Source organism: Euphorbia lathyris, chromosome 2 (genome assembly GCF_963576675.1).
Source record: "Euphorbia lathyris chromosome 2, ddEupLath1.1, whole genome shotgun sequence".
Lineage (NCBI taxonomy): Eukaryota > Viridiplantae > Streptophyta > Magnoliopsida > Malpighiales > Euphorbiaceae > Euphorbia > Euphorbia lathyris.
The window spans coordinates 93804211-93822309 of NC_088911.1; the positions used below are offsets into that span (position 1 = coordinate 93804211).

The 18099-nt window shown below is 39.2% G+C and overlaps 2 protein-coding genes and 1 long non-coding RNA gene across 4 annotated transcripts; 1 reads left to right on the top strand and 2 right to left on the bottom strand.

The window, feature by feature from the left end:
- Positions 1–4118: 4118 nt before the first annotated feature.
- Positions 4119–4622, bottom strand: LOC136220139 (uncharacterized). The gene is made up of 3 exons (XR_010684400.1): positions 4558–4622; positions 4317–4460; positions 4119–4211 (listed from the first exon to the last, which is right to left on the bottom strand). It is a non-coding gene; the product is annotated as an uncharacterized lncRNA (long non-coding RNA).
- Positions 4623–6231: 1609 nt separating this feature from the next.
- LOC136218991 (disease resistance protein At4g27190) lies at positions 6232–9976 on the top strand. The gene is made up of 2 exons (XM_066006182.1): positions 6232–9699; positions 9800–9976. Exons 1-2 carry the CDS (start codon positions 6770–6772, stop codon positions 9882–9884), a joined length of 3015 nt encoding a protein of 1004 aa, XP_065862254.1. The 5' UTR covers positions 6232–6769; the 3' UTR covers positions 9885–9976.
- Positions 9977–10048: 72 nt separating this feature from the next.
- Positions 10049–17827, bottom strand: LOC136218992 (autophagy-related protein 18f). Of its 2 annotated transcripts, none has more exons than XM_066006183.1 (7): positions 17072–17827; positions 15243–15707; positions 14737–15162; positions 13111–13347; positions 12180–13004; positions 11929–12080; positions 10049–10785 (listed from the first exon to the last, which is right to left on the bottom strand). In XM_066006183.1, exons 1-7 carry the CDS (start codon positions 17357–17359, stop codon positions 10431–10433), a joined length of 2748 nt encoding a protein of 915 aa, XP_065862255.1. In that variant the 5' UTR covers positions 17360–17827; the 3' UTR covers positions 10049–10430. The 2 variants fall into 2 exon arrangements, with proteins under 2 accessions (XP_065862255.1, XP_065862256.1); XM_066006184.1 differs by lacking the exon at positions 17072–17827 and adding an exon at positions 15990–16085.
- Positions 17828–18099: the final 272 nt, after the last annotated feature.

Here is an 18099-nt window from a genome sequence, read left to right on the forward strand (position 1 = left end):
TTTTATTTGAAATTTACCCTATATTTTATGATGCAGTCTTCTATTATATAACAATTTTAATTTAGATTAAGTGGTTATTTAATTTATTTTTTAAATTAAATCGTGTCATTAGTTAAGAAATCAATTGAACAAAAACCTCAAAATTAATATTTAAGGTCCAATAATAATTTTTAATGTTCTCTCTCATATATCCTGATTCCTGAGTTTGAAAATCTATAATACAAATAAGTTGTCTAGATTCAAATTCTCCATCATCGTTTTGACAAAAAGTAAACCACAATCTTCTATAATAGTAGTTTCTAATATTATGTCAATTAACCATTTGCATTAAAACTTATTTCCCGTGTCTAAATTATCTGCTCAAAGTTTATTACAGTAAAGAAAACGAAAGAACAAGGTTGAAGATTGAGTTCAGACTTCAAATGGAAGGAGAAGAAGGAGAAGAGGCTTTTGGATTCTCAAGACTCAAGTTTACGTATTGAGAGAAGATATCATCTGACTCAATTACAGTAAACATAATAAATCAAGGGTGTTGCTATTTACCGCCCCTACTTTCCCACTTACCGCCCTAATTTTACCTTATTTGCCCTCAATTTTTTTTAAAAATTCCGAATTTTTACCTTGGCGGGTGAATGACCCACCATCCCTTAAGGAGTGGCGGGTGAATGACCCGCCACTCCTTTAGGGATGGCGGGTCACTCACCCGCCACTCCTTTAGGGATGGCGGGTCATTCACCCACCAAGGCAAAAATCCGAAAAATTTGCCCACACATCTAAAAATTTCCGAATTTTTGCCTTGGCGGGCCAAGGAGTGGCGGGTGAATGACCCGCCATCCCTTAAGGAGTGGCAGGTCATTCACCCGCCACTCCTTAAGGGATGGCGGATCATTCACCCGCCAAGGCAAAATTCCGGAATTTTAAAATGTGTGGGGGAAAGGGTTTGAAATTTTTTTTCCCAAAAAAAAGGGAAGGGGCTAATATGTCTTTTTCTGGGCGGTAAGTAGGAAAAATAGGGCGGTAAGTAGCAACCCACTAAATCAAAGGGTTAGTGACTTTTCACTTAACCAAGGGTAATCTGGTCATTTTGCAAGCTTGGAGGCTAATTTAGACTTTTACCAACATTGGAGCATTCTAGAAGAACCCCATCTCTTTGTGATGAGCACCACCTTACCCAATTATCCCCTAAAATAATCACCACCATCCATCATCTCCAGATTTGATCAATGGTGGTGATTCATCCACTTGTTATGTCCTTTTTACTTAGTCCCCAAGATTGCTTGCTCAATACACCTAGTTACAAATATAAAATGTAATAGTTAGTTGTTTTTATCCTTAATGAGAAATACAAGATTTTAGTAAATTTCTTACCTCATTCCAATTTATTATGGTATCAGAGATAAACTCTCTTTAGAAGTTTCACCATTGAAACAATATGGCTACTCCGGTGATAACATCCAATAGCCCCTATCATCTGACCCAAAATGAAACCCCGGCCCTTGCATTGGTGTCGCAAGTCCTCACCGGGCCAAATTACCATCAGTGGTCACGAGCAGTCAAGGTAGCCCTTATGTCGAAGAACAAATTCCCCTTCGTCGACGGCACCATCAAAGCTCCGGCACTCGACGATGTAATGTACACCCAATGGGAAAGGTGCAATAACATGGTTATGTCGTGGATCCACCACGCACTGTCACCTTCTATAGCCCGAAGCATCATGTGGCTCGATAAGGCAGATCAAGTCTGGGCAGACCTGAAGGAACGATTTGCACAAACGGATTCAATCAGAATACTGGAGCTACGCAGAGAAATACATAATCTAAAACAAGGAAATGGCAACGTTTCAGATTATTATATCTGCTTGAAGATCCTCAACGACGAGCTCATGAATCTGAGACCAATACCGAAATGCACCTGCAGACAGCCGTGCAGTTGTGACGCCTTCAAAATCCTCTGTGACCAGCAAGACGCGGACCAAGTCATCACCTTTCTCCAAGGGCTGAACGACTCTTACTCTACAATCTGCTCACAGATTCTGTTGATCGAGCCCTTACCTTCTCTTAACAAGGCTTTCGCATTGGCCACTCAGCACGAACGGCAAATAGGTCTTGCACTTGTCAAAAGCAACGATGGAAATGAAAGCAACGTATTCGCGGATTTCACCAACACTCAGAATAGACAAAACAACATGCCGAATAACTCAAGGTATAATACTCGCAAGACAAATGGCAAAACTTCATCATTGTGTACATATTGTGGCAATACAGGTCACACGGAAGAAATATGCTTCAAGAAACATGGATACCCACCGAACTATAGTAATAGAAACAAAGGAGCTCCTTTCAAAACAAATCAGCCAAAGGCCAATGCAACAATGAATCAGAACAGGGATTGCGGAGACTCAGGAGAGGAGGATGACAGGCAACCTAACACGGAACCTTTCTCCCTCACCAAAGAGCAGTACAACACGCTGCTTGCTCTATTGCCACAGAAGCCCTCAGGGAAAGCTCCGACCTCGGGTAGCAGCGTTAACACCTTTGTTAAAGGAGAAAGTTCTGGTAAAGCCTTAAATCCTAACTCTGTTTCATCATGTTGGATAATAGACACCGGGGCTACAGATCACATCATTTGTGACACCAAATCATACAGTTCATATACAAAGATAGATAAATGTTGGGTGAATTTGCCAAATGGGGAAAGGGTCAAGGCTCAGTATATAGGCACAGTGGTCCTTAGCTCACAACTCATCTTGCATAACGTATTATGCATACCTGCTTTTGACTATAACTTAATCTCAACCAGCAAGCTATTGAATACAGGGAAACTGTGCGTAGTAATAACGGGTTCAGTGTGTGCGATACAGGACTCAACCAGTTGGAAGAGGATTGGCTTGGCTAGAGAGCATGAAGGTCTATATTATCTGGAATATCCAGTACCTAGTTTCCATTCTGTTTTTTCAATCAAAACCGATGTATGGCATTTACGTTTTGGCCATCCCTCTTACGAGCGATTAAAAGGCCTAAACTTATCCTGTAATGACTTTGATTCCCTAAAGGCAATACCATGTGATATTTGTCAAAGATCTAAACAGAAAAAGCAACCATTTTCTTTAAGTCACAGCATAGCAAAGCAATGTTTTGATTTGATTCATGCCGACATTTGGGGTCCCGTAAGAGAATCACATTCTAACAAGCATTACTTCTTAACCATACTTGACGACCATAGCAGGTATACATGGATCACGTTAATGAAAAACAAGGGTGAGGCAAGCAACGCACTACAGTGTTTTTGTAAATATATCAGCAATCAGTTTGGCAAGAATGTAAAAGCAATCAGAACAGATAATGGGGCCGAGTTCATCATGAAGGAGTTCTATGCCACAAACGGTATCATCCATCAAACATCCTATCCAGAAACACCTCAACAAAACGGCAGGGTAGAAAGAAAACACCTGGACATCATGAACACTACTAGAGCACTCATGTTTCAAAGTTGCCTACCCAAAGAATACTGGTCAGAAACAGTCAGTCATGATGTTTACCTTATTAACAGATTACCCTCGACGCCAATTCAGTGACAGACACCTTATGAACGCCTATATGGTGAAAAGAGCAGCCTAGAAAATCTCAAGGTCTTTGGTTGTTTGGCTTACGCCTCGTCACTTGACCGACACAAGACCAAATTCACAGACAGGGCAATCAAATGCATCTTCCTAGGCTACAGAAATGGCACCAAAGGCTTCAAATTGTTAAATTTAACGACTAATGATGTTTTCTTTTCCAGGAACGTCAAGTTTTTTTAACAGCACTTTCCTTTCACAAATCAAACAGCAATCACATCATCCTGCAGTGAGGCAGAACTAGACACACTACACTTGGCATCAATGCAAGATGATGAGTTTGACACAGAAGAGGATCATGCATTGCAAGATACGATACAACATGTTGACATCACACAAGCACAGGAAAACCAAGGCACCACAGAAATTACAACAGGCACAACAACAGAGGCACAACCACAGAATATAACAGGCAGACCCCGACGGGAAAGACAGCCCCCATCTTATCTCAAGGATTATCACCTGGCCTTGATAAAAGGCTCTGCTTTGCCTTGTCCCACAAATTCACCACATAGCATCTCCAAGTTCCTTTCATACGAAAAATTATCTCCCATTAAACATATTTTTTCCATCAACCTTGCCTGCCATAGAGAACCTGCGAGTTACACAGAAGCCAAATCAGACATAAATTGGCAACAAGCCATGAAAAGAGAACTTGACGCCCTCGAAGAAAATCACACATGGGATCTGACAGTTTTACCTGCGGGGAAGAGACCTATCGGATGTAGGTGGGTCTACAAAATCAAGCATAAAGCCGACGGTAGCATTGCACGATTCAAAGCCCGCCTCGTGGCCAATGGTTACTCGCAGCAAGAGGGAGTTGATTTTACTGCTACTTTTGCACCTGTAGCAAAATTCACAACCATTAGAGCCATACTTGCAATAGCAAACATCAAAGGACTGGTACATCCATCAACTTGACATAGACAACGCATACTTACATGGATATCTCAACGAAGACGTATACATGCAATTGCCTACGGGGATGATTCCTGAGAACCCAAAGCAGGTCTGCAAGCTCAACAAATCCTCCATGGCCTCCGGCAGGCGGGTCGCCAATGGAATGCCAAACTTACAGCCACCGCCAAACATATGGGTTTTGTTCAATCTGTTGCGGATCCATCCCTTTTCACCAAGCATGCAGGTGATCAGATTACACTTTTACTCATTTACGTCGACGATGTTATTTTGACAGGGAACGACATGCACATGATCACTTTGGCAAAACAACATCTCGACAAATCTTTCAGCATCAAAGACCTTGGAAACCTCCATTATTTCATTGGCTTCGAGTTCGTTCAAAACAAGCAGGGACTCCACATGTCACAAAGAAAATACGTATTAGAACTGTTACAAGAAATGGATTTTCTGGCATGCAAACCAACTTCATCCCCAGCACTACCAAACCACAAACCACCCCCAAACACAAATTCCATCACAGATATCACATCTTAGAGAAAAATAATAGGCAAACTATTATATATCACGCATACAAGGCCAGACATCTCCTATATCGTCAATCAACTCTCCCAACACCTAAACCAGCCAAACACCGACCATCACAACAGAGTTCATAGGATATTACGGTACCTTAAGGGGACGGTGGGTCTGGGTATCTTTTTCCCCGCATGCAACGACTTACAACTTCAAGCCTTCACCGACTCCGACTGGGCCACTTGCACAGAGACCAGAAAATCCATTACCGGCTACGCCGTCTTCCTCGGCGCCTCTCTCATCTCATGGAGATCTAAGAAACAGAACACTGTTTCCCGCTCATCCTCAGAAGCTGAATACAGGGCCATGGCATCCACCTCTTGCGAGATTCACTGGATTCGGAATCTCCTCAAAGATCTCCACCTTCCTCCGACCACGGCTTCTTTGCTTTTCTGTGACAACACCTCCGCCATGCATATCGCACAGAATCCCGTCTTCCACGAACGCACAAAGCATATTGACATCGACTGCCATGTGATTCGTGAACGAGTTCAAGCCGGGATCATCCGTCTCATGCCGATCTCTTCCTCTTTACAACTTGTGGACCTCTTTACGAAGGCCCAACATTCACCGCACCTCCGTTTTCTCATTGACAAACTCGGTTTGAAGAATCCCTATCAAGCCTAGTTTGAGGGAGGCTATTACAGTAAAGAAAACGAAAGAACAAGGTTTGAAGATGGAGTTCGGACTTCAAATGGAAGGAGAAAAAGGAGAAGAGGCTTTTGGATTCTCAAGACTCAAGTTTACGTATTGAGAGAAGATATCATCTGACTCAATTACAGTAAATATAATAAATCAAAGGGTTAGTGACTTTTCACTTAACCAAGGGTAATCTGGTCATTCTGCAAGCTTGGAGGCTAATTTAGACTTTTACCAACATTGGAGCATTCTAGAAGAACCCCATCTCCTTGTGATGAGCACCACCTTACCCAATTATCCCCTAAAATAATCACCACCATCCATCATCTCCAGATTTGATCAATGGTGGTGATTCATCCACTTGTTATGTCCTTTTTACTTAGTCCCCAAGATTGCTTGCTCAATACACCTAGTTACAAATATAAAATGTAATAGTTAGTTGTTTTTATCCTTAATAAGAAATACAAGATTTTAGTAAATTTCTTACCTCATTTCATATTGTGCTATGTTTGGTGGCCAATGGCCATCTCTAATTCCTGCTCTGATGATTCTCGGTATTATGTTTATTTTGTATGATAATTATACTTGCTCAACTAGTTTGATCAGTTTAAATTAGATATAGGGCTTAGCAATTAGCATAGGAGTAGTATCAAATCTATTTTACAGGTTCAGACTGAATAATACCAATCATGTTTGCATTATTATTCTGCTTTAATAGATCCATCCTGCCCCCTTTGACTAAACTTTGGTGCATATGGAATACACCTCAAGTGTTCGAGATTATTCCCAGCTGATTCTCTCTCTTTGAAGCTCTCGGGAAAAAACACAAATTCCTCTGGGAGAATAACACAATGTTGTCTCACAAAATTCTAAGTTTTCCTCGTATGGAATTTTGCATGTCGACAAATTGGTTTAAACCTTGTTCTTGCTTTTACCTGAGCCGGTCCAAGGCTTGTTTTGTCTCATTTGAGCCTATAATAAGAACTCTCACACTGTATAACTGCTTCATCCTCATTCCCCATGGAAGCCTTAGGTGCTGCTGCTGTAGAAATTGTTAAGTGTGCATCTATCTTCTTTTACTCTCAAATTTCCACCCTTGCAAATCTCCATCGTAACCTTAAATCTCTGCAGAATGAATTAGAAAAACTCAACTGCCGCAAGAATGAGATAGAGGAAGACATAAGGTTATATGAAACAGAAGGCAAGTATCCAACAGCACAAGCTAATGGTTGGATCAACAAAGTTGAGGAGCTTCATCGTCAAGTGCAGCCCATCTTAGACGAAGGTGCAAATGTTTCTGTCAATGGCTGCAATTTAACAACTAATATGCATTCTAATTTCCAGCTTAGCAGAAAAGCATTAAACAAGTGTAAAGAGGTGAAGCAACTATTAACAGATTCACCTCATTTTCAGAATTTGGTTGCTCATAGAAAGCCTCCTGTAAAAGCTGTGGAGAAAGAGGATGTTCCGTCTCTTGCTGGTCAGAAAGTTGCGGAAGAGAAGTTGTCGGAGATTATGGTGCAATTGCGCAATGGTGGGATCAAAAGGATTGCTGTATATGGGATGGGGGGAATTGGGAAGACTACATTGGTTAAAAACTTGAACAATCTTCTAGAGGGCCCTTGTTTGATGGTGCCATTTGATATAGTAATCTGTGTAGCTGTTTCAAGGGATCTAGATTTAGGGAGAATTCAATCTCGAATTGCTGAGAGATTGAGTTTAGAATTTGATGCAGGGGAGAGCACAGAAGGAAGAGCTGTGAAGCTGCACCGAACATTGGCTGGGAAGAAGTTTCTTGTTATTCTGGACGATGTTTGGGACAAACTTGACTTGGACAAAGTGGGAATTCCACAAGGAAACAACGGTAAGATACTACTGACAACTCGAAATCTCGATGTTTGCAGGGCAATGATGACAGATGTGGATATCAAGATGGATGTTCTTGATGAGGAAGAGGCGTGGAATTTGTTCGCGGAGTGTGCAGGAAATGTAGTCAAGCTTGAAGGCATAGAGATTCTGGCAAGAGCAGTTGCAAGAGAATGCTGTGGCTTGCCATTGGCAATCAAGACGGTCGGGACATCCATGAGGCACAAAATTATGATTGAGCTGTGGCAAAATGCACTTTGCCAGTTCAAATGCTCAGCACCTCATGTCAGGAGCATCGAGAAGGAAGTCTATGTGCCACTCAAATTAAGTTTCAGCTCTTTACCAAGTAAGATTCATCAGCTGTGCTTTCTGTATTGTGCTTTGTACCCTGGAAACTTCTCAATCAAAATCAGTGAACTAATACAATGCTGGATAGCTGATGACTTGATAGACGACGATCAAACTCTCGAAAAAGCATATAATTATGGAATTGCTTTAGTTGAAAACTTGAAGGACTCTTGTATGTTAGAACAGGGTGAAGGAAGTAGTAGTACTGTCAGGATGCACAATGTCTTGCGGGATGTGGCCGTATGGATATCAAAGGAGAGAGGCTTTTTTTGCCAAGCAGGTCTTTCATTGACTCAAATACCCTGCAAGTTGCAGAAATCTTACACAAAGATTTCATTTATGAACAACAAGATTACTAGGTTGCCTACACAATTGCTGAGATGCCCTGATCTCACAGTGCTGCTCCTCCAAGGTAATCCTCTTGAAAAAATCCCCGATAACTTCTTTCGAGAAGTTACAGCTCTTAGAGTCCTCAATCTAAGTGGCACTCTCATTAAGTCCTTGCCTCCATCTCTACTTTATCTAATGGAGCTACGGACTCTTCTCTTGAGAGACTGTTGTCACTTAGAAAAATTGCCTCCACTTGGAGATCTCATTGAACTTAGAGTGCTCGATCTTTGTGGCACACGGTTAAGAGATCTGCCTTGGGAGATGGGCATGCTTAGCAACTTAAGAGAACTAAATCTTTCCCACACCCATTCCTTACAAAACATTGAAGCCGGGACAATGTCAGGATTAGCTAACCTTGAGGCCTTAGATATGTCTTTCAGTGCCTACAAATGGGATGCAAGACATAATGCAGGACACCAAAAGGCAGCATTTGATGAGTTGCTAACACTGGAGAAACTCTCCATTCTTCAGATAAGGGTAGACAATGTCGAATGTCTCGCCCTTGATGACAGATGGTTGAAAAGATTGAGAAAGTTCAACATAAGAATTAGTCCAAGCTGTGACTCAAATTATCTGCCTATTCCACCTGATGAGAAAAGAGTCATTCTTAGAGGCGTCGACTTGATGACAAGAGGGCTCGAGGGACTATTCTTCAATGCAAATACCCTGGACCTGGTAGTATGTGGAGGCATCAGTAATTTATCTGAAATAGTTGCTAGGGACAATTTGTGTGGTCTACCGGGCTTGAAATCACTTACTTTATCAGGATGTGATTGCATCACAAGTTTGATAAATGGGGAGAATATCCTAAGAAGTATGTTTCCTAATCTAGAGCACTTAAAACTTAGTGGCTTGAGAAATCTAGCAAAAATTATGGAAGGTATGGTCCCTAAAGGAGGATGCCTTGGAAAGCTGAAAACCATACAAGTAGTGAACTGTCGAAAACTGAAGATCCTAATATCTTTTTCTTTGCTTCGACAACTAAGAAAGCTTGAAGAGATCAGAGTAGGCGATTGCAGAAGGATAAAATGTCTTGTAGTAGCAGGAGCATCCCCTGATGCAGTGCTTCCCAAGTTAAGAGTCTTAGAAATGTGGAATATGATGAGCCTGAAGAGAGTTTGTTCCAGGACACTACAGTGGCCTGCTTTGGAGCGGATCGAGGAAAGCAACTGTGCAGTGTTGACGAAGCTTCCTATCTCGCAGTACAACGTGGCGAATGTGAAAGAAATCAAAGGCGATATAGATTGGTGGAATAACATTAAATGGGATGATGAAGAAATTAAATGTAGACTCCAGCCACGTTTCCAAGCACATACAGTTTTGACAGCATTAAGGATACAGAACAGGTAAGCCACAAAATGAGCTTCGACATGTTTTCTGTTTTCCATCTGTATTTGAATGCCTACTTTTAGTACAGCATGTAGTTCTAACATTAGTATGTTGTAGTTTTTGTGTTACTAGAGATGAAGAAACCAGGTGGGAAGCATTGCTTAAAGACAAGGTGTATGCTCGCATCCATTTGGAGCACTGAATCGCTGATTGTATCACAGTTTCAGCAGCAGCAGCAAGAAAGAAGCATTTAATTGTTCATACTTGACATGTTGAAACTTAATTAATATACATAATTTTGATACTAGTAAGTGTTTCGAGTCTTGTAATCAGCAAATATTAAATAGAATAAGGTAACCGAGAGAGTTAATATAAGTTATGCTATAATATTTATTTACACATTACAACAGATTATTGAGAATATATATGGTTTGTTATTTACAGCAAGACTGGACACCCAACACACATTATCCACACTCCTCCTCACAGTCAACGTCTCTCGCCTCTTGTCTTCAATTTCACCCACATATACTAACACTGTTAATGTACCTCCAACCACAATAAAAGAATAATTTCACACCTGAGTCAAAGGAATCATGTTTCACCATCTGACTCTAATACATTTGCTTAATTCCAGCATAAGACATGTGATCCCCCAAAGCATCTTTCATAAAACCAACTAAAGAGCTCTAAATGAGAGATACAGAATATTACCTCTAATCAAACCCATGGCCACAGAATATTACCTCTAATCAAACCCATCGCCCTTGCCTTCAAAATGGTTCTTCATTCTTGGACCTCCGTTGTTACTATTTACAAACATGAGATGAGCTTCTGGTCTTGAGCTCTGTCTATTATTTACATTTTCAAGTTGAGTATTTGTTTTAGGGCTGACACTATTATTTACAAAGGCCATGGCTTCTGCTGCCGTCCTAGGTCCATTCCACACAGTTTCTTCGACTCCATTCTGAATTTCGGCAGCTAAAGCACCACAATTAGTCATGGAGTCAAGTGAGCCACAACTGCTCCTATGTGAGGGCCTGCCATTTTCAGACCTCTGATGCTGCAGATGCATGTTAATGTTACTATCTACCACAGGTGCCCTGTATAAAAGTTTAGGAGTATTAGTATTAGCTATAACTGTCACTCGTAATAGTTCACACAACAGGAGACAAGTAATATGAGCAACATTAATCAAGTAATTAATACTCTATAAAGGTTCTCAATACATTGTGGAAAGTAGCAAACTCTGCAGTACCAAGCCAATAGAGTTCATCTTTGGGTAAAAACATTATTAGAAATATTTGAGTTCTATGAAATGAATATAGAATCCCATAAGTTACGATGACGATTTTCAAGTCTGATAATCCAAAAAGAAAAGGAAAAAAAAAAGAACAAAGATAAAGATCTACGTTCTCAATCTACACAATAAAACTTGAACTTGTTCCTTTGGTCTTCTCCAACAACTCGTTTCCAATCAATCTTCTTTTTTACTTATAAAGCAGTTGTGTTTTTTTCATTTATTCAATTTCCTGTTTCTTGTAAAGATGCATCATCTTGCCAAAGTCTGCAGCTTTGATGTTCTTTTCCTTGTATTTTCTGTTTCATATAAAGTTGCAGTATCTTGCAGCTTTTCTTTTCAAAAATGCTGTCTTTCCTACTAAATTAAAGAGAGAAATAGTTATCTGACTTTTCATATTCCTTCATTTTCCTTAAATATGTTAATTTCGTTCGGAAACCATCATATACTTTTTAAACCAAACCAATATTGATGATACTACTCCCTAAAATTTTATATTCACTTCCAAAAATCCTTTCAATTATTAATGTTGCCTACTTTCCTTTCAAAAACAGCACCGTAAATTCCCAAGGAAGTCAGAAATTACAGCAGCATGCCTCCTCTATGACCAGCTCCTAGGTTGAGCAGTCACCAAGGCATAACCTCACTCAAAGGTGCATCGAAAAAGAGGCCTGAGGCGCTAGCGCCTCGCCTGAGCAGTCTGACACTTTTAACACTGTATAGTACTATAAATCAATGTATCATACCACAAAGACAGTTGACTAAACAATTATCAAGGCTTGGATTATATTAACCATTGAGCAAAAAACTATAGTAATGAACATTAAAAAACTAACACTAACTTATATTATGTGCCTGTCTTGCCTAATATAATTTAGCAATGTTTGAAAATATTATAGTGAAAACAAAAATATTCAGAAAGCAAAAACATAACTAGAAAAAGCACCTTGCATATCGAAGATAGTCAAAAACTGGAACTAAATCCTTCGATCGTGCTTCAATCGTGCGAGTTGGAATCCTTTCAACCTCAACTTCGCCTAACATTGGGCTTCCCCCATCTACTTGTATCCCCTCTGTCATCATCGATTGAAAGTATATCTGTCAAGCAATTGACAAGAACAAAGGGACAAATCAGAGACCAGCATAAAACAAGACTGAATCTATCAGCATTTTCTAATTGCAACTGAAGAGTAATACCTCAGGCTTCGCCAATAAAGGGATGTGGGGTTGATGCATTTGCAGTTCAGCTTCTGATATATACAAATGGTGATTCTCTTCAGGGCTGATCTTTGCTTTTCTAGCTTCACCCATACCTTCAGGAAAAACACTATTGCCCTTTTTCTTGCCTTCAGGATATATCTTGTTGTCTAAATTCCCATTCTCACCATATATGTCAACATTATCATCTCGGTCTCTTCTGTTGTGTTTCTGACAAATGTTCCACTTCTGAATTGCCTCAACTACTAACCTTCCATCGCTTTCAGAAACTGATTCATAACCCGCTCCTGGCAAAACAGCTATTGAATCCATTGCACCCAATACCCGTAACACATATTGTATCATACAACCAGAAGGAGAGAAAACAAGAAGGTGGCTCTTTGTCTTGAAAGTGGAACCATCGACATATGAATTGTTGTTACCTTTGCAGTTATGAAAGGATGAAGCAATGGCCCCTGAAAGGGAATTGGACCTTCCTGTCGCCGCTGCTGCAGCTCCAGTTACAGTGCTCCTCCAGCCATTATTCCCATTCCTTATTCTACTTACAACAGAAAGTGTAACAGGGGGACCAGGTGCACAAAGGTTCTGTTGATTATGCATTGGGAAACTTAAACTAGGTGGCCAATCAACAGCTGACTTAGTCATTACACCTAGTCCACTATTTTTAGTCGTATAACTAGCATCCAAAGTCTGAAAGTTGACTGTTCCTCCAAACGGATTGATAGCAAATAAATGACTTGTTCCCCTCGATGAACTTATCATAATCCAATTGCTGTCATCACTGAAGCTGATGTCCTGTATAACCTGGGATTATATTTAGGAAAAACAATAAATAAATAGATAAGATTTGTGATATCAAATCATAATAAGTAAATACTTTCAATCATGAGACAAATTAAGCTGCCCTTACTGCATTGGTCAATCCACGTTGCAGCCGATAAAGATGTGCATAAGATGCACCGGCGTCACCTGTAGAAGAGCTTCCTTGGAATCCGGGCATTATTTTAAAAACATTTATGTTATGACCATGAACTGAGGCAGTAACTAAAAGGGTCCCGCTAGGATCAAAGCACAAGGCAGAAATAGGACTCTTGTGTGCTCTAAATTGAGCAATGACAACTTTACCAACTATATCCCTGACAACAACCTGATCAACAAGAGCAAACAAAAAGTGTAAGAGTATGCACATAATACAAGAAAATAAATAAATAAATAAGAGTGAGCATGTGGTAGTGTTTTGTTACAGTGTGCGCGCGTGTGAGAGAGAGAGAGAGAACAACAATTAAGATGTGAAAATATGCAAAATAGAGCAAACAAGAAGAGCATTAAACAATGACAGATCTATAAATATGTAAAAGTTGGGACGCTTATAATATAAACACAGAAAACGTATTCAAAATAAATTTTCAGGTCCCTAAAATTTAGGGGATTATGTTATTTAGGCCCCTCAACTGGAGAAAATATTATATTAAACCATTAATTTTCAAATTTCAATCCATTATGTCCTTTTTCTTTAACAAATTGTTATTTTGTAGTCTAAAAACTTAACACCACTAAAAGATCAAGAGTTTGTCAAAATATTTTGTAATTGAAGGACTCAATAGAACAAAATAGTAGTGTTCAGGGACTTAAAAATATATTCTCTCGCATAAAAATTTCTACTATGCAATCAGATGCCTCTGATGGCACAAGTAATACACAAGCATTTACTGAGTCAATAATGCCTATATAATGGCACCATGGGCTCAAATTGGAGAGATCGAGGTCTTAACGGAAGATATTTGCAGTTGAGGGCTCAAAACAATGAAACAATAAAGTTCAAGGGCTTTAAAATATGTTTTGCAAAAAATAATTACAGAAAAATGTATTAACAAGTTTCATGTTAGTCATCAAAAGAAAGTAAAATACATATTATATAACAAATAGAGTAGCCACTTGAATTTTTGAATTATCCTTAGTTATTTGATTTTTCTTTGGTTGTGTCTGCTGTTGTTTTTTTCTCTGTAAATTTGATAGATCTTTTCAATAATGTGAAAACTTGATTCATCTTTTGTCAGTGCAATCCTTATGCAAAAAGATTTGGATTTTTAAAACTTGAGATAACAAGATGGGCGTACATTAGTTATTAAAATTAAGGGAAAACATCTTAGCACCAAGGCAGAAATTATAATTTGGTGAGGCATAAATTAAAATATATAGTAGGGTAAATATATTTGTCTGGGCGGCCCGGTCGCATTACGCGTCCCCGCTGAGCGAGGGTCCGGGGAGGGGTCCCACCACAAGGGTGTATTGGGGGCAAGCCTTCCCTTGCCAATTTAATTGGCAAGAGGCCGCTCCTAAGACTCGAACCCGTGACCTCTGGTCACACGGCAACAACGTTTTACCGTTGCGCCAAGGCTCGCCCTCCGGTAAATATATTTGTCTAATAATATAAACACTACAGTGAAAACATAAAGTTCAGAGGGGCACTTGCCCCTACCCTAAATTGACCATTGGCATTAAAAGACGAAACCAAATGAAAGGAGCAGTTACATACCATTCCAATATTCTCTGCATCAGGTAAGTGGCCATTAACAACACCATTGCTTTTCCAGCCAGAATTTCCTGATTGAGGAGAACCATTGGAATCAGGTAGAAGCTCCGAGTAGTATCTGGACAATTTCTTGTAACCAATGTCCCCGAGCGTCACTATTCCAGCAGCAAGTTGTTTGCTTGATTCTTTTGCATAATGTGCAACTAAACTACCATTTGAATTAAAACCAGAAAAACTTGCAGAAGGTGTTAAATGTTGTGGACTCACACGTCCAGTATTTGAGATTGCAACTGGACTTCCACTATAAGCCAGCCATCTGGGACCAACTGCAAGAGGTCCATACCCCATGCCTCCGGTACCAGAAGTGACTATAGGATTTGTAAGAATGGTATATTCCCTCTCCAACGTTGTGGCATCAAAACAATGAATCTGTAGCACATAAAACAAATTTATTATACAAGAGTTAACAAGCCAAACTCAAAAAGTGTGAAAATTTTCCATATGCCAACCTGAGCTGCTTGAGAAATAGCAACAATTCGAGAGCTGCACCTCACAGAATAAACGGCCGATCTGAACTTGAGCGTGTGAACATAAGATTGAGATCTCAAGGAATAAAACCTAACGACAGTGGACACAACACTATCATTGCTAGAATCGTGGCAATAAGGGCTGCTCCCATTGCATTGACTAGCAAACCCATCTGCATTGTTACTAGCTCCAGAAAGTGTCCCATCAGTACAAATTACAAGAATAGGTCTATTTTCTGCAAATTTGTCGTCTGATTTCTTTGATGCTAGAGGTTTTGGAAGCAGTTGCATGAATGAAACAGGGCCATCATGTCTAGAAACAAGATCACGAACATTATCTGCTTCGTCAACATCCCAAACCTGGAATCCAGACCGATACCCTAACAATAGAACTTGTCGACTCACATTACTCTCATCTTCTAACTCGTCAAACCCAGCCCACTGGACCTATGAGGCAGAAGAATAGGATCAGAACCATAAGTAAATATATATATATTTACACCCTTGATTTTTCCTAGTCCCTTTATGGATTCAATTGAGCCACTATAAAATCATTTTAGAACAAATTAAGGACTTCTATCACTTTTAAAGGCCTAATAAAAAAAAAACTGCATGATACAATTGGGATCAAAAAGGGTTTATAGTGAAGGCTAAATGAAACAAAACAAAATATGGGAATTTAATAGAATAGGAAAAGTTTGACTCAAAAAAGTGCATAATCAAATACACCTCTTGCCATGCCATTTTGATGCTTTTCTGCTGGACTTCCTTCATATGATAGGCTTCCCAATGTCCAAATCAACATAAGATTTACAGCATCTAGCTTAATTTGCATGTATATTCAAGACCAATGTTAAGAAAAAGATAAATCAAATGCTGATCAGCCAAGGAAACCAATGAAGCTAGCTGCAATTTAAACTAATAAGCAAAAAAAACAATACTTTAATACACAAAAGACCTAGCTCAAAATTTCAACACCCTCAGCCTTGATTATTGAAATTTTTATCACCACCTAAAGTTTCACTGACGTCATTAACTATTCAAGTCAGGAACATATTTCTCTGATCATCCATGACCAAAAAACGAAAAATAAGCACAAAGGAGACTGCCCCTGACAATAATCATCCATTGCGCACATGGATTGCATGTTTCAAGAATAGTGTAAACTATCAAGTATTAACAACCTTTAAACCCTCCAACAGTTAGGTAGCTAGACAAATTGAATCCTGAACACTGCCTATCAATCTATCATATCTAAAGACTAAATGTTGATGTATCCTTCCTAACTGGCATAAGATTATCAACCAACTTTAGATTGCTTACTACACCATCTCATTATAGTAACAGCAAAAAACTCAGAAGTCTCTCATGAGCCCCAGATGGAGATACTAGAGCACTAGGGAATAACTTGGTCAAAATGAAACCAAAATTTTCATCTCAGGCTTCTCAGCTACCTAAGTAGAATAAAAGCAGCTCAATTAAAGCATGGATCAACTTCTAACTGTTCAAAACAATGGCAAATAAGCTGAATAAGACATTGGAGATGTCCAAAAAACCTCACCCTTATCTCCCAAGTACAGGATCAAAACATAAAAGGAACAAAAAGAATATCATCGTCAATGTACGTGTAAAACTCTTTATACTAATGTGCGCACCACAAACAAGTTGAGATACGCACGTAAACTAGAATAACGAAACAACTTCAACATGAATAAGCCAAACTCTTTACTACTGGTTTCAAAAAAAAAAAAAAAAAAAAAAGTAGAAAAGAGGAAAGAAGAAATTTTCAAATAAAAATTCAACTACTTTACCTGATCATTACCGGTATCATCATCTCTATCCACAAAAGATTGCGCCACAGAGGCAGCAGACCTCGCAACCGAGGACGCCCCAGAAGAAACAATCCTCAAATAGCTTGAAAACGCACGAAAAGAGCTTGGTAAAATCCCATTGTTGCCTCGTCCCTGAGAAACCTTCTGCTGCTGCTGCTGCTGCCCATCACTACTATTCCTCATAATAGTTCCGACAGCCCAAAAAACAAAGGCAAGGAAAACCCAAAGTGCTAAAACCTCCGATTCTCCAAGTTCTCCTTTAAGCATAACACCAGGCTGTTCCTTAGAAAATTAATAAAAGAAAACCCTAATTGAAAAAGAAACAGCCCCTCTGTTGATGGCAAAACTGTTCAGGTAACAGGAAAGTCCATATGCATTGATTAGGTCGCTCGAATGAACTCAATCCGAGTAAAAACAATCGTGATTTTGTATTTTATGGGTTTTGCAGACAAACAGAAAAATCAATGGAATTGAAAAATATTGAAAGGAAAGGAAAACCAAAACATAAGGTTTTCCAAATACAAACCAAAACAGAATTGGAAGAGACGAATTCCTAATGGAAGTAGATTACAAAGTCTCTTGGTTTTGAAATAAGTAGAAAAATAAATTGGGAATGATAAAAATAAAAAAAATAAAGTTATAAAAAAATGAAAATATATGGTACAGAGAGATTGAGAAGATCTATGGAGAGATAGAAAGAGAAAGGGAAAGGGGAAAATGGATAATGAAGAGAAAAGGTTGTATTTTTTTGGAACGGGAAAAGACTCCGTTGTACGTCTCTCTCTGTAATCTGTTTTTCCAAGTTGTAGTTAGGTTGGGTCAGTTAATTTCACCTCGTCTGTTCCATTTCCTGCTCTCTTTTTTTATTTACCTCTAATGTTTTCTAAGTAATTTTACCTGTAATTTGGTAATTATTAATCTTGATACGATAAGTCAATTTAAAAAATATTTGATTAAATTATGCCTTCTCAATTATGAATTTACCGCATTTACGGTATATATACATA